At 47.5% G+C, this 20,231-nt stretch overlaps 1 protein-coding gene across 15 annotated transcripts in view; it reads left to right on the top strand.

Moving 5' to 3' along the window:
* MYO3B (myosin IIIB) overlaps nucleotides 1–20,231 on the top strand; it is a 478,997-nt gene that overhangs the window by 307,356 nt on the left and 151,410 nt on the right. For 12 of the 15 annotated variants that reach the window (XM_070070710.1, XM_070070712.1, XM_070070708.1 and 9 more), the window contains 3 exons: nucleotides 9,924–10,035; nucleotides 10,904–11,066; nucleotides 13,263–13,343. In XM_070070710.1, coding sequence (XP_069926811.1) covers nucleotides 9,924–10,035; nucleotides 10,904–11,066; nucleotides 13,263–13,343 — 356 coding nt within the window. The other 3 variants (XM_070070713.1, XM_070070711.1, XM_070070715.1) reach the window with 3 other exon arrangements.

The raw sequence follows: 20,231 nt of genomic DNA, 5'->3' as shown, positions 1-20,231 counted from the left end.
TCTTCCCCCTTCCAAGATGGACCAGTCTCATAGGAGAACTTAGGTTTATTTAACAAAGGCTCTGTTTCTCTTTTTTGTCTTATCAGAGATTGTCTTCATTTTCTCTAAAGAGCGCAAGAAAGGACTGTGAGGAAAAGCAAAAGAGAATGCCCTTTCTGCATCAAAGCTAATTTTCTTCAAGTTAAAAGGTTAAATAAGCTTTTTAGGTGAGCCAAGAAATTCACCGAATCAATTTGATGAGGAATGTGTCTATTCCAAGCAACAGCATTCTGTTGAGCCCTTATGTGGAACGCATAATAAAGAGTAACATGGAAAGACCACTGTACTTAAACAAACATGAAGTCAAAGGAGATTAATGCTTCCCAAATGTCCAATTTTTTTATGTAGAAAAATTTGTATTTTTTAAACCAAGTGAATATTTGTTGAATGCATTTTCTTTTTTTAATAAAGATGTATTTTATTTATATGAAAGACAGAGGTAGAAGCAGAAACAGAGAGAGACCTTCCATCTGCTGGTTCACTCCCATATGGCAGCAATGGCCAGGGCTGGGAGCTTCACTGGGACCTCTAATGTGGGCGCAGGTTCCATGAACTTGGGCCATCTTTTGTTGCTTTCTCAATGCATTAACAGGAAGCTAGGTTTAAAGTGGAGCAGCCAGGGCACCAACCAGCATCCATATGGGATGCAGGTGTTGCAGGCTGTGGCTTAACAACACTTAACAGGTGTTGCAGGCTGCGCCACAATGCTGGCCCCAGGTTTGTATTTTTATGTAGGCAAATCAACCTTTTCTGGCAAGAAGTGGCATTTAATGTACACCTTTTCATCAAAAAAAGTTAAACTTTATTAGCTGAAATCATATCAGTTTTTTTTTTTAATCAATGATGTAGAAGTCAAGAGACCTAGATAATAATGCTTGCCTTTGTCATTTACTTTCTGTCTTCTTGGATAAGTCATTTCATATCACTGAGAGTGGTTTTCTATATCAGGATAAAGAAGACTTAATGCTCCAGAGATATCATTTGTAGTGGTTTAAAAATATGACAGCATCTAAAAATTATCTAATATTCCTCTCTTCAAGGGGTAGAAACTAATTTGTCTCTCATTGATTGTTATCTTAGTGACTTACTTCTAATGAATAAGAAAACATGGAAGGGAGCCGGCGCTGTGGCGTAGCAGGTAACGCCACTGCCTGCTGTGCCGGCATCCCATATGGACGCCGGTTTGAGTCCTGGCTGCTCCACTTCAGATCCAGCTGTCTGCCATGGCATGGGAGGGCAACAGAGGATGGCCCAAGTCCTTGGGCCCCTGCACCTAAGTGGGAGACCCGGAAGATGCTCCTGGCTCCTGGCTTTGGATCAGCGCAGCTGCAGCTGTTGCGGCTATCCGGGGAATGAACCAGCGGATGGAAGACTCTGTCTCTCTCTCTGCCTCTGCTTCTCTGTAACTCTGCCTTTCAAATAAATTAATTAACTAATTAGTTAAATCTTAAGAGAAGAAAAATGGAAGAAGAGATTATGTGTCACTTTTAAGGCTAGATCATAAAAGCATTGTGAAATCTTGCTGTCTTCCTCTGGGATCTTTTATTCTGAGGAAAGCCATCCTTTATGTGATGAAGATTCTCAAGCAATTCTCTGGAGAGGCCTGTGTAACAAGGAACTGAGGCCTCTTCCCAACAGCCAATGAGGAACTGGGGTGTCCTCCCAACAGCCAATGAGGAACTAAGGCCTCCTGCCAAAAGCTATGTTGTTGAATCATCTTAGAAATCAATCCTCCAAGGGCCAGTGCTGTGCCGCCATCCCATATGGGCACCTGTTCAAGTCCTGGCTGCTCCACTTCTGATCCAGCTCTCTGCTATGGCCTGGAAAAGCAGTGGAACATGGCCCAAGTCCTTGGGCCCCTACACCCGCATGGAGACCTGGAAGAAGCTCCTGGCTCCTGGCTTCGGGTCAGCACAGCTCTGGCCATTGCTTTCATCTGGGCAGTGAACCAGTGGATGGAAGACCTCTCTCTTTCTCTCTGCTTCTACCTCTCTATAACTCTGCCTTTCAAATAAATAAGTTAAAAAAAAAAAAAGGAAGAGAAAGGGAGAAAGAAAGAGAGAGACAGAAAAAGAGGGAGAAAGGGAAGAAAGGAAGAGAGGAAAGAAGGGAGGCAAGGCAAAGACAAGGAAAGAAGAATCCTCCAGCCTGGGTCAAGGCTTCAGAGAATTACAGAAGGGGCTGCCAATTTGACTAATCTCAGACCTTAAGCCATAACTGCTTAGATAAGCTCCCTAATTCTTGACCCCTTGAAATCTTGAGATGGTAAATACCTGTTTTGAATTTTGAGATAATTTGTTATGCAGCAGTAGAAAGCTAACATATCCTAGAACCTTTCAAACTCTTCTAGTGTATGGTTCTATAATGTAAATGTAGGAGGATGTATCTCTAGTTGTCTGTTGCTTTTATTGACATTCCACAGATCATTTTTTGCCTGTTATTAAAGGCTCTTCCTTGAATAGCCTGAATTCCATACAACAAAACATGTCAGAAAACTGAACAGTGTTTTTGAGCGGAGATATTTTTCAACTTGATATTTACTGTTTTGATTGCCTAAGTGGTTTCATAAAATGAGATCTTAGAAAATGTATTACCTGCCATAGAATTCTGGAGCAAGGAGGATTCTTAGGTCACTGGGAGGCCTTCAGAAGTTTGTGGATCCCTTGACATTGTGTGCGATGTATTGTGTTTACAGTATTTTCCAAAATAGAATGTATATAGCTTTTATCAAATTTTATAGTCTTGGGCCTTCTATATCCTTCCCTCTCCAAAAAAGAGTTAAGTCTCACTTATTGGTTCCTATTCCCATATGTCAGAATTTAGGTACAGAGAGGTGAGTGACTTACCCAACTTACCCATGATTAGAGACAGAGCTCTTCTTTTTGGGGGTCTTTTTCTTTCTTTCTTCCTTTTTTTTTTTTTTTGACAGGCAGAGTGGACAGTGAAAGAGAGAGACAGAGAGAAACGTCTTCCTTTTTCCATTGGTTCACCTCCCAATGGCCGCTGCGGCCGGCGCACTGTGCTGATCCGAAGCCAGGAGCCAGGTGCTTCTCCTGGTCTCCCATGCAGGTGCAGGGCCCAAGCACTTGGACCATCCTCCACTGTACTCCCGGGCCACAGCAGAGAGCTGGCCTGGAAGAGGGGCAACCGGGACAGAATCTGGGGCCCCAACAGGGACTAGAACTCCTGGGTGCTGGCGCCGGCAGACAGAGGATTAGCCTATTGAGCCGCTTCGGCCCTCTTTCTTTTTTTTAAGCTAGCAAAGCAAAGAGCAGTCAGGAGGGGGCTCCAAGGAAAGAATTGCCCATGAAATTTGCCATTTGGGTCTTTTACACACAAAGTGACTACCTAGCTTTAACCAATCAGGGAAGAAGCAGAATAACAGCTGATGACCAATCAGAGGGCTGGTATAACAATCAGAGGTTGGAATAACAACCAATCAGAGGCAAGGATGAAGTCCATTAGAGGGGTAGGGATTGATAACCTTGTCAGGAGTGCTAACGTTAGAAAACTAAATGCTGCTACATGCAGCCTCTGGGAGGAGGCAAGCACTCTGTCCATTCTTAAAGGGACTCTGCCCCTTTTTCCATTCTGACAGAAACAAATCTCTTCTGAGGCTTCACTCAGTGCTCATACCCCTATCTGCATGATAAATTCTATCTACAAGAGGCATCTCAGGAAGAGGCATCTCAGGGAAGAACTGGATGACTCAATGTCCTCAAGAGTCCAGACCTTCAAGATAGACCTTTATATTATTATTTTGCTACTACATGTCTTCTGCTCATTTAACTCATCCAGCGGTTTCAGGAAGGGAGTGGAATTGATCTCCCCAAAAGACCCTCCTATTGGCAATAATCTCCACTTGATTCTGTTCAGTTAAGCCTTTTTTTTTTTTTTTTTTTTTTTTTTTGACAGGCAGAATGGACAGTGAGAGAGAGACAGAGAGAAAGGTCTTCCTTTGCCGTTGGTTCACCCTCCAATGGCCGCCGTGGCCGGCGCGCTGCAGCCGGCGCACCGCGCTGATCCGATGGCAGGAGCCAGGAGCCAGGTGCTTTTCCTGGTCTCCCATGGGGTGCAGGGCCCAAGCACCTGGGCCATCCTCCACTGCACTCCCTGGCCACAGCAGAGAGCTGGCCTGGAAGAGGGGCAACCGGGACAGAATCCGGCGCCCCAACCGGGACTAGAACCCGGTGTGCCGGCGCCGCTAGGCAGAGGATTAGCCTAGTGAGCCGCGGCGCCGGCTCAGTTAAGCCTTTACGCTGATGCAAACAGGAGCTCTAAATGCTTTTTCACCACGATACCTACTAGAATCCAAAATACTCCATCGAAGAAACATATACTGCTTCTCTGACTCGATAACTATGGGCATACCACTTGTCTGTTTCTTCAATATTTTTTGAAATTTAACCTCTGAGGCTGGCGCCGCGGCTCACTAGGCTAATCCTCTGCCTGTGGCGTCGGCACTCTGGGTTCTAGTCCCGGTTGGGGCACCGGTTCTCTCCCGGTTACTCCTCTTCCAGGTCAGCTCTCTGCTGTGGCCTGGGAGGGCAGTGGAGGATGGCCCAAGTACCGGGGCCCTGCACCCGCATGGGAGACCAGGAGAAGCACCTGGCTCCTGGCTTCGGATCAGCACAGCTCACAGACCATAGCGGCCATTTGGGGGGGTGAACCAACGGAAAAAGGAAAAGCAAATCAAACGGAAAAAGGAAGACCTTTCTCTCTGTCTCTCCACTAACTCTGCCTGTCGAAAGAAAGAAAGAAAGAAAGAAAGAAAGAAAGAAAGAAAGAAAGAGAGAGAGAGAGAGAGAGAGAGAGAGAGAGAGAGAGAGAAGGAAGGAAGGAAGGAAGGAAGGAAGGAAGGAAGGAAGGAAGGAAGGAACTAAGGAACTTAACATCTTCATAGTTATTTTACCTATATCTTCTGGAATTCAGCCATACATGAATTGTATCATCATAAATTAAGAGGTTTGAGTTGAAAGGCTACAAAAGTTAAGTTCTAATACTTACATTAGTTCAAGACACAGTCTCCCTACTTAGAACGAATATCACAGATGCCTGAAAAATACAACCTGGAACCCATCCTGCATCCTCTGTCTTGCACGGTGCTGGTCATTCAGTAGGTTCTCTATAAATACTTCCTTACCAATTGCATTGAGCATTTACCATAAGCAAGCCTAGGCTGCTTAATGCCAAGGGAGCCCAGATTATAAATGGCCTTGCCTAAATGTATAGGAAATCCCAGTTCAGCCACTGACTTTTACACCTTCAGTTAATGTGTACCTCAACTTTCTCAGGACACTCACCCCATATGGATGTACCATCTATTCCCATCGCCGTGTATACCAGGACACACCTTTTTGCCTTGACTAAAGCCAGTTCAGAAAAGTTAAGACTGAAGTGACAATCCTGGGGAAACTGGGCAGAAGAACCTACATACGCTGGTGCAATGAGCTACCCAGACAGGACTGAGTGTAACTCCGTGCTGTCCCTCCTCCCACGCGGCTCAGGAAAACATCTGTGAGCCGTTCCTGAGCTTAGCCAAATGACCTGGCATCAGCTAGTCCTGGCCACCATGCAGGGGTCTGAGAGTTGCTGCCTTCCTCTCCAAAGGTAGGAAGAGAGACTCGGACCCTGAGACTCATCCCAGGATCTCTCAACGCAGATATTTCCAGCATTCTATCCTGACTTGTAAAACCATCTTTTGTTTTGGTAAAACAATCTTTTTTTTTTTTTTTTTTTTTTTTTTTTTTTTGACAGGCAAAGTGGACAGTAAGAGAGAGAAACAGAGAGAAAGGTCTTCCTTTTGCCGTTGGTTCACCCTCCAATGGCCGCCGCAGCCAGCGCGCTGCAGCCGGCGTACTGCGCTGATCCGATGGCAGGAGCCAAGTACTTCTCCTGGTCTCCCATGGGGTGCAGGGCCCAAACACTTGGGCCATCCTCCACTGCACTCCCTGGCCACAGCAGAGAGCTGGCCTGGAACAGGGGCAACCAGGACAGAATCCAGCACCCGACCGGGACTAGAACCTGGGGTGCCGGCGCCGCAAGGCGGAGGATTAGTTTTACCAGCGCTGGCCTGGTAAAACAATCTTATAACATAAAGATAATGTCAGTGACTCATGTGCTGGTCAAGTATGTTTATTTTTCTTTCTTTCTTTTTTTTTTTGACAGGCAGAGTGGACAGTGAGAGAGAGAGACAGAGAGAAAGGTCTTCCTTTGCCGTTGGTTCACCCTCCAATGGCCGCCACTGCAGCCGGCGCACCGCGCTGATCCGATGGCAGGAGCCAGGATCCAGGTGCTTTTCCTGGTCTCCCATGGGGTGCAGGGCCCAAGCACCTGGGCCATCCTCCACTGCACTCCCTGGCCATAGCAGAGAGCTGGCCTGGAAGAGGGGCAACCGGGACAGAATCCGGCGCCCCGACCGGGACTAGAACCCGGTGTGCCGGCGCCGCAAGGTTTATTTTTCTATAAACAGAAAGATAGGGATATATTTAGCAGCAAGAAGGGAACATGTTTCATATTTTGATGATTTTTTTTTCCAAAAAGTAAAAATACTTCTATTTTTAAAAGTAATTTTAAAATAACAGATTAATTTTATCTAAGGAATGTCAGAGAAATCCTTTGACAAGGAAATTAAGTTTATTTTTGAGCATTCAAGGGGTTGAATTTAATTATGGGTGGCAGTAAAGAAAAAAATCCTTGTAAGTTTTCTAAACAAGAACTATGGTAAGATTTTATAAAAGGAAAACATATTCAATAAATTATATATACTTTTTAATATTTATTTATTTGAAAGAGTTACACAGAGAGAGGAGAGGCAGAGAGAGAGGTCTTCCATCTGATGGTTCACTCCCCAACTGACCGCAATGGCCAGAGCTGCTCTGATCCGAAGCCAGGAGCCAGGCGCTTCTTCTGGGTCTCCCACATGGGTGCAGGGGCCCAAGGATTTCGGCCATCTTCTACTGCTTTCCCAGGCTATAGCAGAGAGCTAGATTGGAAGTGGAACAGCCGGGACTTGAACCAGCACCCATATGGGCTGCTGGCACTTCAGGCCAGTGCGTTAACCCGTTGTGCCACAGTGCCATCCCCAACAAATTATATTTTTAAAACAACGGAGTGGAGCAGGTGTTTGCTGCAGTGGTTAAGATACCACTTGGGATACCAGTGCTTGGTTTTGAGTCCCAGCTCCACTTCTAATCCACTTCCTGCTAAGGTGCACCCTGGGAGGCAGCAGATGATGGCGCAAGTACCTGGGTCCCTGCCAAACACATGGGAGACCAATACTGAGCCTCTGACTCCTGACTCCTAGCCCTGCCTGTTGCAGGTATTTGGGGAGTGAATAAGCAGATGGAAGATCTTCCTCTGTCTCTCTGCCTTTCAAATAAAAGGAAAATGAATAAATTAAAAACAGAGAATAAAGAACAAGGGAAAGAGGAGGAAAATATCCTATTAGTAGTGATACAGAATAACCCCTAAAACTAGCTGAAGAGTTGTTATGGAACCCCGCAAAACTGGGTCCACTCACCTTACGCACAGATAGCCAATCACTGACTTTGGTGGTAGGAAAACAGAGGTGTCGAATACAAAGCGCAGAGCCAGGAGCCAGGCAGCTGTCAGTTCCGGGGCTCCCTGGGGGTTAGGGGCTTGGGTTTCTTACAGATTGACCTTGGGGCTCAGAGGTGCATGTGCAGCTCATGTCCAGGGTCCTGGTTGGTCTGCAGTGCTCGTGACCCTCCTTCAGTTGGTCATCAATACCATGTCTTTTAGGGAGATTTTATGATGGCAAAGTGGGCTTCAGTCTGTCTAGGAGCTACCTGCTGGTGGTAGTTACTTTTTACTCTGGGTCTGGAGTTCCTGGCAGAGAAATCCTTCAAGACAAGAGTGACCATTAAGACGTTATCCGTTGGAGAAAGAAATGATCTCAGGACTCTTGGTGATTAGAACCAGTGATTTGGGAGTTTATAGGGCCATAGGCTACCTCGCTCCCTTGATTCTTTGAGTTGATTTTAAAAACAGCACAGGGAAACTTTGAGCTAAGGGAAGAGGCTGGGGGACGGAGACCCCGCGGTCTAGCATCTGCATCCCAGGCATCGTAGAGGAGCTGGGTTTCAGTAGTGATGGCATCACAGAACCTAGGAAGGCTTTTCTGACCTTCCCCTGAAGCGCGTCTTAAGATTCTCAAGTGAAGCCGGCGCCGTGGCTCAATAGGCTAATCCTCCACCTTGCGGCGCCGGCACACCGGGTTCTAGTCCCGGTCAGGGCGCCGGATTCTGTCCCGGTTGCCCCTCTTCCAGGCCAGCTCTCTGCTATGGCCAGGGAGTGCAGTGGAGGATGGCCCAGGTGCTTGGGCCCTGCACCCCATGGGAGACCAGGAAAAGCACCTGGCTCCTGGCTCCTGCCATCGGATCAGCGCGGTGCGCCGGCCGCAGCACGCCGGCCGTGGCGGCCATTGGAGGGTGAACCAACGGCAAAGGAAGACCTTTCTCTCTCTGTCTCTCTCTCTCACTGTCCACTCTGCCTGTCAAAAAAAAAAAAAAAAAAAAAAAAAAAAAAAAAAAAAAAAAAAGATTCTCAAGTGAGAGGTGCACTCCCTATACCCACAGAAAGGGAATATCCTTGTTGCTGAAGACACAGGGACATGGAAAGGAAACCAAACAGAAAGACCCAGCTAAATCCCACTCTCCCCGCACACAGCCCCGTGTGTCACCATTTGATCACTCTGTTTCCAGAACTATTCACATCTTCAGCAACCCTGGCGTAAAAATACACAGGTTTAGTGGTGTCTTTGGGTCTTCATTTCTTCAGGAAGGCTCCTCTGTCATGTGAAACTTCAATACGTTCTGTGTGCTTCTCTCTTGTTAGTCTGTCTTTTGTGATAGGGACCTCAGCCATGAACCGAGACTGGATGAAGAGAAGAGATTTTTCCTTCCTTCCAGTGGATGTCTTTGAATCTACCCAGAAACTCTTTGATCTGAAAGTTCAGAAGTTCACAAAAAAATGAAGTAATTTAAGAAAACAAATGTGGTTTTGGTGGTTGCATCGAGGAAACCTATCTGCTGTAGACCATGAGGAAGACGTGTGGCTCCCAGGGAGAATCAGTAGCATTGGGCTGTGATCATTTTTGCTATCTACAAATGACTTCAGATGGGACTTTTCAAAGCCGAGTCAAAATATGCACAGTAGGATTTGAATTATTTTTGTAATAGTAATATTAACATTTAAATTGTGAGTTTCACCAGGGAAGCTGTCTCTGTCTGAATTTCAGCTTTCTAAAAGGATTAGAGATTTTGATTCTGCATGCAGGAATCAAGCCTGTGTTGATTATGAATTAACAAAGCAACAGTTAAAGAAAATATACATATAGAAAACATAAAAGTACATAGCAGCCAAGTTAACAAGCATACATTATGTATCTTTCACTAGCTAGTGTATTATTGTTGGAGCTTAAGAAATATTTATGGGGCAGACATTTGAAGTAGCAGTTAAGCTGCCATTGGAGGTGCCCATATTCCGTTAGCAGGGTGCCTGGGTTTGAGTCCTGGCTCCACATCCCAATCCAGCTCCCTGATAATTCATTTCCTAGGAGGAAGCAGGTGATGGTTAAAGTATTTGGGCCCTGCCACCCATGTGGGGAACCCAGGTTGAGTTCAGGGCTCCTGACTTCAGCCTGACCCAGCTTGGCTCTTGCTGGCATTTGGGGAATGAACCAGCAGGTGGGAGATCTCTCTCTCTCTCCCTCATTCTCTTTCTGCCTTTCACACAAAAATGGGAAAAAAGGAGAAATATTAGCTATTATAAAACAAGGCTTATCAATGGACTTGGAGCAATTCTATCACACTAATCAGAGGATGACCGAGGGTGCTTCATTTGAGTCTTTTATTTCCTAGGTATTACTACTTGGCATTCAGAGCACATCAGACGCCTCCTCCCAGCAAAGAGAGCTGCGTTGCTATCTTGGAAAAGTCCAGATTGGAACACTGGGTTCTGGGAAAAACAAAGGTACCACTTTCTTTATTGTTGAGAGGGTCACCTGTAGTGCTTTACTGTTTGCCTTTGTCCCTTGCGACATAAATAGCTCTGTGAACTGTGTAGCTGAGCAGGCCAGGCCCCACCTAATAGTGACTTTGCTGGTCTTGAGTCAGGAGCCCAGAGACATTTGGGATCAGATGAAGCAGTTTTGTTCACTGTGCTGTATGTTAAACCAAGGGCCATTTAGCGTTTCTAGAATGAGGTCTTTGAGCTGACTTTAGCAGGTCCCCTCTGTCAGCACTGTTATGCTAGTACCACATATAAATGACAGTGATGGACCTGTTTAGACTTTTGTCTGTGTTTCCTTTAGACACATCTTGCATTTATTTATTGCATTCCCTGATTATTAGTTTTGTCACGTGTAGCTTTTCATTTGGGAGAACATCATGTCCCTGCTGGATCCCAGGTTTGGATAGTACATCCTATAAAGCCCGCCTTGGCCTATGTGTGGGTGGCAATGCCACTGCTCCTCAGCAGAAATTAGTTCACTGTGGGTCATTCGGGTCCCTCTCCCTCCAAACTGCCTCTGCTGGCCGTGGGTCACCCCTGTTGCTTGGCACAGCCACCAGAAGCTGTGGGGAAAGAGTGGAGCTCCCGCTGGGCAAATAGAGCTGCTGGCGGGCAGGTGGCAGACCTGCAGAGCACCTGTGTAGTCAGTGACCAGGGATCGGCTCCACTGAGGACCTGGATTTGTCCCCAAGAAGTCAGTAACGTGAGCACCTGTCCAACCACTGTAAACTTTGTGTAGGTCACAGTTTTAATATTTACGTTCAGAAAACGCTGAAGTAGATTGAGTGTCTGGCCTATTTGTAATGCTCAAACCAATGTCTTGTTTCAGGTTTTTCTCAAATATTACCATGTTGAGCAATTAAATTTGCTACTGCAAGAAGTCCTGGGCAGAGTGGTTGTGCTGCAGGCATATACCAAGGGCTGGCTCGCGGCCAGGAGATACAAGCGAGTCCGAGAGAAGAGAGAGAAGGGGGCCACGGCCATCCAGTCAGGTGAATCCTTCTGAGAAACACTGCCCTGAGCCTGGCATTGCATTTAGTGCTGGGGCTGTCACCTGTCACTCTCTGTGGTTGTTCCCCTTTCTTCCTCCTTTCTTTCTTTCCTCCTTGTTTCAGCAAACAGTTATCAAGTGGCAGTGGCAGGGCGAGTGCTGGGGATGCAAGTAGCCATGAGAAGCCTGTCTTGGTCTCCAACCAGGCAGAGAGGCAGACCAGTTACCCAACACCCATCACCCACTGTGATGGGTGGGAAGATGCAGGCAGGAAGAGTGGGCCCGTGATGGCAACCCCCACTCCTGCAGCCATGGGCCCTGACTCCTTAAATGACAAACACGGTCTGCTTCCAGCCCGTGACCAGGTTTCCCATCGTACAATGACTAATGCCATTTCCAGAAGGCTTCTCCATCCCTCACGGAACTGGTGAGCCTAGGGGGAGAGTCGCCCGGGGGGGGCTGTCCTGCGCCTGGCCCGGTCAGTGCCTCTCGGATGCCATGCCTGTGTCACCTTTGCCACACACAGCACTGGTGCCCCTGCGCTTTGACCCAGCCGTTGTGAAAGCACCAGATCTCCAACAGAGTGGACGATTTCCTTTGTGCCCTCCTAACCTGGAGTCACAATGCGCCTCAGTCCTTCTGGGACGTCATGAGCAACCCCAGCTGCGCTTCCGCATTCTGATGCTCAGGCTGAGGTGGGGGAGCCAAGCCCCTCCTACTCCCAGGGCTAGGAGGTGGCTTCGTGCTCAGCTCCTTATCTAAAGGACTTAACCCTCTGGGTCAGTTGATTTCTTTCTTCTCTCCTCTTTGTCTTCTGTGCCTTCTCCCTTCCCTTCGGAAATTTCCCCCTCCCTTAGCATAGGAGCGAAGTCCAGAAAGTTTACGGAGGGGAGGGTATCTGGTATAGTGGTTGAGATTCTGTTTGGGATGCCCACGTCTGATACTGGAGTGCCTAATTCAAGTCCCAACTCTCCTTCTGATTCCAGCTTTCTGCTAATGCTCACTGTGGGAGGCAGCCGGTGGTGGCTCAAGTACTTGGGTCCCTGTTACCTGCATGGGAGACCCAGGAGATTCCAGGTTTCGGCCTAGAATGGCTTTCGCAGTTGTGGGCGTCTGGGGAGTGAACCAGTAGGTGGGAGATCTGTCTCTGTCTCCCTGCCTTGCAAATAAATGAAAAATAAATCAATTTTAAAAAATTATTCGAAATTCAAGAAGTTCGTGGGGATTGAATTAAAAGTACGAATTTATTTTGGTACAATTTATTTTTCATAATAGGTAGAAAATGGCTATTATAAACAAACTGCATGGATTGCAGAATTTTTTTTGCATCAAAATAAACTCACAAGATAGGCAACGTGGGGCAGTCGGCTAGGCTGCCACTTGGGGCAACTGCATCCTATATCTGAGTGCTGGTTGGAGTCCCTGTTTCTCCGCTTCCAATCCAGCTTCCTGCTAATGTACTTAGGAGGGCAACAAAGGATAGTCCCTGTTCCTCATGTTGGAGAGACAGGAGTTCCTGGCTCCTGGCTTTGGCCTGACCCAGCCCTGGCTGTTGAGGGCATTTGGAGAGTGAACCAGCAGATAGAAGATTTCTCCCTCCCTCCATCCCTCCCTCTCTCTCTCTGTTGTTCTTTCAAATTAATTAATTGATTACAAATAGACTCTGCCTTTTACTTCCGTTGTCCCTGAACTTGTTGAAGGACCCTCATCATCCTGCTTTAGAGTTCACCCCCACAGGGCTAGTGCTGTGCTTCTTAGTTTCCTCCTGCACTCCCCCTCTTACTCTTTTCTCTCTTCCAACTTTCATGTCTATAGATTTTTTCCCAAATAAGAATTACTGAAAGAGGCCATTCCCGGGCTTTCCCACATCCGCCCAGGCAAGCCCTCCTAACCCACACCATATCCCTTAGAATGCCAGGGAGCTACTTCACCCAGGGCTGGGAGTACCATGTGATCCGCAAGTGGAAGCCAGGGTGTTCTGGAAAAACAACTCAGAGGCATGTTACAGAGCACGCCATGAGTACAGACAGTCCCCTCTCCTCCGCCGTAGCACACGTATCTCTGCTTATTTTGCTCAGCGAGAAAGCCGGAGGGAGGCGGCGAGGGGTAATAGATTGGAGGGGAAAACAGCTTATATCAATTCCCTGGCACGTTCCTAAATTAGTGTCATTCCCAGCACATGGTTTTATATTTTTAGCCTGGAGAGGATATGATGCTCGGAGGAAATTTAAGAAAATAAGCAACAGAAGGAGGGAGTCTGCTGTTCATATTCAAGCAGGTAATTAAAACATCATTTCTACAGTGTCCACTTGAAATGTTCTGTGATTAAGTTCTAGTGAGCTTAGCAAAGAGGGAAGGTTAATAATTCTGGAGCACGAGGCTGGGTCGAGGGTTCTAGTGGGGGTCCTCACTCTGGTTCTGACATGCCCCCCCACCCCCGTGTGATCGTGATGAGGCTGACAGTCACATGTGTTGTCCTACGTGGCTAAGGGTGTTCTGAGCAGGCACTTGTACAGTCCTGATTCCTAGAAGGGAAACCGAGGCACGGAGAAGTGAAATAAGGCTTCCAGGGTCTCACAGCTTGTGGGTGGCAGAGTTAGCATTTGGACGCAGGCAGTTCCGTGGGGTCCACTTTTCCTGCTGTCAGCTGAGCGCATCTCTTTCCCCTTAGAATCACTTCCTCCTCTGTGAAATGAGGACACTGGATTAAAGTGTCTGGAAGTAGCTTTCAGCCTTGGAATTCTCTGATTATATGCAAGACCTGTCTCTCAGTATCACAGGGGAATAACTCAGGGCCCCCCCCTCCAGCCACTTGAGTTTCCCAAAGCCAGGCCTATGTGTGGCTAGCCTGGGTCCTGTGGGCCCCACAGAGTGAGCACACAGAGGTGCTGGGGGCCCAGCTTGCCCTTGGCAGCCTGAAGGCCGCAAGCTCCGGTTACTGGCTCATCCGTCCATTGCCCGGCTCTCGGGTCACTCTGCTCCTCTGCAAATGTGACTTCCACCGCGGCTGCCAGCCCCCGCGCCCTCCCTCATTTGAAGCTGCGTGGTCCTAATTGAGGATCTGGAAGGAGCAGGCCCCTTGTGCATGCCAGGAGCTCTCAGGGAGCCCAAGAAATTGGAGATGGAATGAGAGAGAAGCAGCCAGGCCAGCGGACTCAGCAGCCGGGAAGGAGGTAGGATTTCAGATATCCCCAAGCTAGAAACAAGCTCTTCAGTCAAACAGCTGCATCCTTTGCAAGTGGGCCCCTGCTCCGGGAACACTTCTCAGACCCCTCCTAGGCCACAGTAGACCTGAGGTCTTCATTCCCAACTAAAATATTTGGGAGTAGGGGTGCCATTTAAATGCAAATGCGTCATTTTTAACACCCCCTCCCCCAGGAATTCTAAGCTCTACCACTTCAAAGCCTCAGAAGGGGAATGCAGTGCTGGTTACAGCTTAGCTCAGAGACAGCTCAACCTGCACCACTGCTGCCTTCCTTACACGCCTCTTCTCCCCCCACCCAACCATGATTTCTGATCTTACAGTTGGGCCCAAAGCCCAACGTGCGTTAACATAGAAACTTCAAACATAGATACATGGTTGATCCACAGAGTCCACTACATTAAAAAAAAAAAATCACAAATCCAGCTTTCTTTATTTGGAAAAAACCGTCTTCAGAGGGATCGCCGTTGTGCACTCTGTTACTGTCACAGGAACTCTGCATGGAAACAGAGACGAGCGTACCTGTCATCACGATGTCGGGACAGTGGCAACTGCATCTTTGCACTGGCGTGCCCACGGGGCAGGCATCCTGGGAGGGTCATTTTGCTTAGTGGAACTAGACAGGAGCTTCTTTAAGGTACCTCCTTTGTTGTAGCTTTGCAAGTGCCCCCTTCCTGCGCCTCACAGCCAGCGTTCCCACCTGTCACACTTGCATGAACCCAGCCTGCAGGGCCTTGGGCAGCCACAAAGGTGGCACTGATGCCACAGTGTGGCGAAAGCAGACAGAGTCTCTACCCTGTAGGCAGCACCCTGGTCAGGAGTGGACGCCCAGGTCCAGAAAATGATGCACAGACAGGGTGATGCCCTTGGCGGTTTTGTGAGCAGTTGCCTTTTACTTGAGGGCGTTTTCCTTATCTTTGGATAGGAAGGCAGTTGTGTTTGTCTAAACAGCAAAGCAGTTCATTCTGACTTTTCTATCTGGGGCTGTGATTTTCCCAAAGCAGAATCTTCTTGTGACCGCTTTCCCCTCGTACCCGGGGGACAGTTTTGAATGGGACAAGACCGAGCTATGGCCCTCCCCCTTACTGTTGAAGCCTGCAGGAAGTAGCTAGCATAGCCATTCCTGGTTGTCTTCTAAGGTTATTCTCTAATTTATTATTTTTTCAACAAATCATTTTGTTTGAAATTTAGATCCTGTGGGATGCATCTGTTTGTATTTCTAGCTCTGGCCCTTGGTCTTTTCTTTTTAATGCTGTTGCTAAGATATGTTATATATTTTTAAAAGAGCAGCCCTTGAAATTTAGGAAGCATTTGGCCTACATGTTGCCACAGAGCAGCACATATTGAAATTTGTTTTCCTTTCATCTCCTTCCCAATAAAAGCAGCCGCTCGGCTTATCCCTTTAGCTTCCTCAGAACTTCCTTTCAGAATTCCCGATCTATTAGGGCACATTCACATACCAGAAACAAGATGCCTTTTCATGCTGTCAACCTTTTTCATCTGAAATGTAAATTAATTCTTGCTGGTATGCCTTGACAGAGATCAAAGTCGGGTATTAACCTTGCCAGGGCTTTCTCCTCCTAAGGACTGGGCGGCCACCGCTAGGAGCCGGGTGTCCCTGCTGCAGGCCCTCCTCCAGGCAGCCCTCGGTCTCGGAGCCGCCATTTCAAAGGCTCTGCGTCACAGCTGCCTTAAACTGGGTGACGGGTGCTCTGCCTGGCCCATTCTTGAGCGATGAGCCTGCTTGCTTGAATTGTGGGCCATCCACCCAGATTCCAGGGGCTGGGCTAAGTGGTTCTGACAGCGAGAGAGCTCTGTGTGATGGAGGGAGGGACTGGGCTGCAGGCTGGAAACCCTTCCCCTTAGCTCAGTGGGTCACTTCTTGCCTGTCAGTCTTTGAGGTAGGCCACATTTGCATTTTCAAAACAAACAGATGCCTTTCAAATACATGAGCTGGTGGGCTCTGGATCTCTACGGGCCCAAACAGTCCGCCAGCCCGTGATCAAATGCTGGAAGAGAAAACAAACCTGAAAAATACCCTAGGCACATCGGGATACATTTCCTCTGTGGCTCTCCTTCGTGCAAGCAGTCAAGGGCCTTTCTGAGACCTGGGGCTGGAGTGTGGGGTCCTGAGTGAGGGGATTGTTTGCCAGTTTCCTTTTTGAGGGTGGGGGTAAGCACCTTGGCGAGCAGTGGCAGGTTTTGTTGTTGTTATTATTGGTTAACTCTGATCATGGGCTCCTGACAGAGGAAAGCACCTTCCTTCAAATGCCAAAGAATTGAAAATATGTCCTCTTAAAATCAGAAAAAAATAAGATTTGCACGTATTATCCACCAGATAGATGATGGATTCTAAGCATAAACTAATAGTGATGGTGATTTCATTATCAGTCTATTACTTTTATAAATTAGCTCTTATGGTTCAGAAAGTGGGCCTATGTAGATTTATTCAACTGAAAATTGCATACATCCCTCAATGCATACTGTCAAAACAAAACAATCTACAGGGAGGTCTTTCTTTTTTTAATGGTGTCTCACTTTATAATTTTTTGAAAGAACCAGCTTTAGAACTTCCCCCATCACTCAGGAACTATTTTTTAAATGAAAGCAAAGTGGGGGGCCTCCCTGTGTCACAGGGCCAATGTCCTCTGCCCCACCCCTACCCCCACCACCACACAGAGGAACAGGAAGAGCCCGTCAGTGGTTTAGAGCACATTTTCCTTGCATTGCTTCTGTGCTGTGAAATTGTCCTCCTCCTCTTGGTTCTCATCTGCCTCCCACATACTCCCCTCCCTGAGCCCTGGCAACAAGACAAGGGTGCTTCAAGAAGTTCATGGAAAAATGGAATTCAAAGATAGTACTCTAAGGCAGATGTTCTCAGAGGAGCATACAAGTGCTGACAGTGGTTTTTAGGAGCATCAGCAGTGACACTGCCAAGGCCAAGGGCACCTGCTGTGGCTGCAGACCCCTGGGCAAGTCCTGTGATACCTGCAGGACTGACAAATGCTGCTTCTAGAAGGGAGAGCAAGCCCACTTCCCCAGAGCCCCCCTACCTTGCAGCAGAGCCAGTGTTGCAAACTGTGGAACTTTTAAACTTCTTTCTCCTAGACATTTCTGACTTTATTTTCTCTTTTGAGGCTGGTTCAATATTTTATTTTGAAAATCTTTTCAGGGGCCAGCACCGTGGCTCACTTGGTTAATCCTCTGCCTGCGGCACCAGCATCCCATGTGGGTACTGGGTTCTAGTCCTGAAATCAGAGAAGACCCCCCTAAAACTTATACAAAAATGTGGCCCCTTAAAGTTCCCCAGAAGTGCTATCTGGGGCACCAGAATTTGGGGTGCCATATGATTTCACCATATGCTTATTAATAAATCCCCAATATTAATAAGCCTGAGAGGGTTCTTGCCTAATATTTAGAGAAGAATTCTAAATACTGGCACAGATAAACAAAGAAGCATGTTATGTTTTAAGCTTTTATTCAGTGAGAAAGATGCATAGGAGAGTGAGAGCTTTATTTAAGAGAGAGAGGTAAATCTGGGTTCATACCAGGAACCAGCCATGTGGAGGAGCATCTAGGCCTGGAAGCCTAGGGCGGGTGGCCTTTGGGAGGCACAGGGCTACCCTAAGCCCCCTCCTGGCAAGAGGCCAGGGAAAAGAGCAGGGCCAGACACACCATGTCCCAGGCTTTTAACCCACTTTCAAAGGGGAGTGGTTAATTAACCTGATTGGCTGGAGTGCACCCAGGTGTGGCCAGGTAAGGGGATGAGGTCACGCAGGGGCGTGGTGATGGTGTGGTCTTCCAGCTCATAAACCTAATCGATTTTAACCTATATGCTTGCCTACTTCAGTCCCAGTTGCTCCTCTTCCAGTCTAGCTCTCTGCTGTGGCCCAGGAGTGCAGTGGAGGATGGCCCAGGTGTTTGGGCCCTGCACCCGAATGGGAGACCAGGAGGAAGCACCTGGCTCCTGGCTTCGGATCGGCACAGCGCTGGCTGTGACAGCCATTTGGGGAGTGAACCAACAGCAAAGGAAGACCTTTCTCTCTTTCTCTCTCTCTCTCACTGTCTAGCTCTATCTGTCGAATAAATAAGAAACAAAAACCAAAACAAAATCTTTTCCAATTAAAAGGTTTTTTTTTTTTTTTCTTTTTTGACAGGCAGAGTGGACAGTGTGAGAGAGAGAGAGAGAGAAAGGTCTTCCTTTTGCCGTTGGTTCACCCTCCAAGTCTCCCATGGTGTGCAGGGCCCAAGCAGCTGGGCCATCCTCCACTGCACTCCCTGGCCACAGCAGAGAGCTGGCCTGGAAGAGGGGCAACCGGGACAGAATCCGGCGCCCCGACCGGGACTAGAACCCGGTGTGCCGGCGCCGCAGGCAGAGGATTAGCCTAGTGAGCCGCGGTGCCGCTAATCCTCCGCCTAGCGGCGCCGGCACACCGGGTTCTAGTCCCGGTCGGGGCGCCGGATTCTGTCCCGGTTGCCCCTCTTCCAGGCCAGCTCTCTGCTGTGGCCAGGGAGTGCAGTGGAGGATGGCCCAGCTGCTTGGGCCCTGCACACCATGGGAGACTAGGAAAAGCACCTGGCTCCTGGCTCCTGCCATCGGATCAGCGCGGTGCGCCGGCCGCAGCGCGCCGGCCGCGGCAGCCATTGGAGGGTGAACCAACGGCAAAGGAAGACCTTTCTCTCTGTCTCTCTCTCTCTCACTGTCCACTCTGCCTGTCAAAAAAAATAAATAAATAAATAAATAAAAAGGTTTTTAACAGACACATTAAAATTAGACATATTTATGGGATACCATGTAATATTTTAATACCGATACATATTGTGTAACATCCAGTCCAGGTAGATACATCTATCTCTTCAAGCATTTAATATTTCTTCATAATGAAAACCTTCAAAATATAATCTTTTAGTGCATATTTTTAGAGAGAGACATGTAAAGTGCATTAACACCACTTGTAGTCCCCCTATTGTATAGCAGAACCCTGAGCTCTGACTCCTAGCTAAGTTCAACTTGCTACCCATTAACCAGTCCCTCCCCCACTCTCCATTCCTCTTTGCCCCCCAGCCTCTGGTAACCACCTTTAGATGTTTAAACTTTCATGATATTATGTTTTTTAAAAAATTATTATTTATCTGTGTTTTTATTTATTTATTTGAAAGGTAGAGTGACAGGAGCAGGGGCTGGAGAAAGGGAGAAAAAGAGATCTTCCATCCAAATGGAAATCTTCCACCCCCAAATGCATACAATACCCAGGGGTGGGCCAGGCCGCAGCCAGGAACTCAGTTCAGATCTCCCATTGTAGATGGCAGATACTTAAGCTGTCTTTGCTGCCTCCCAGGATGTACATTAGCAGGAGGCTGGATTGCAAGCAGAGGCATGACGGGAACCCAGCACTCCGATATGGGATGCAGACTTCCTAAGAGGTGGCTTAACCTGCCGTGCCAAATGCTTGTCCCCAGCTTTTTTCTTTTTTTGTTTAGACTCCTTCATATGAAAAAGACCATGTGATACTTGCCTTCCTGTGCTTGCTTTATTTCATTTAACATAATGACCTCCAGTTCCATCCATGTTGCTGCAGAGTGCACGATTTCATCCTTTTCATGGCTGTGTGTGTACCACAGTGTCTTATGCATTCATCAGTGCACGGACGCTTAGCTTGTTTCCGTTTCTCAGCTATGCCAACAGTGCTGCAGTAAACATGGGAGTAGAGTTTTCTCTTCAATGGAGTGATTTCATTTCCCTTGGATATATCCCCAATAGTGGATTAAAAGGCTGTTTCCTTTAGTACTGTTGGTGGATTGGCCATAATGAGTGGTTCTAACAAGTGCCTGAAACTAGATTTCCAGGGATATCCCTAGGTATGCAGTAAAATTTCATTTTAAATTGCAATGTTTCTTTTATTTTTTTATTCAACTATTATTTGTATCTACTCTTTTTTCTTTTAAGATTTATCTATTTCAAAG

The sequence above is a fragment of the Oryctolagus cuniculus genome, chromosome 3, assembly GCF_964237555.1.
Source record: "Oryctolagus cuniculus chromosome 3, mOryCun1.1, whole genome shotgun sequence".
Lineage (NCBI taxonomy): Eukaryota > Metazoa > Chordata > Mammalia > Lagomorpha > Leporidae > Oryctolagus > Oryctolagus cuniculus.
Note: the sequence above shows the minus strand (reverse complement) of the source record. Positions and strands in the feature narration are given on the sequence as shown.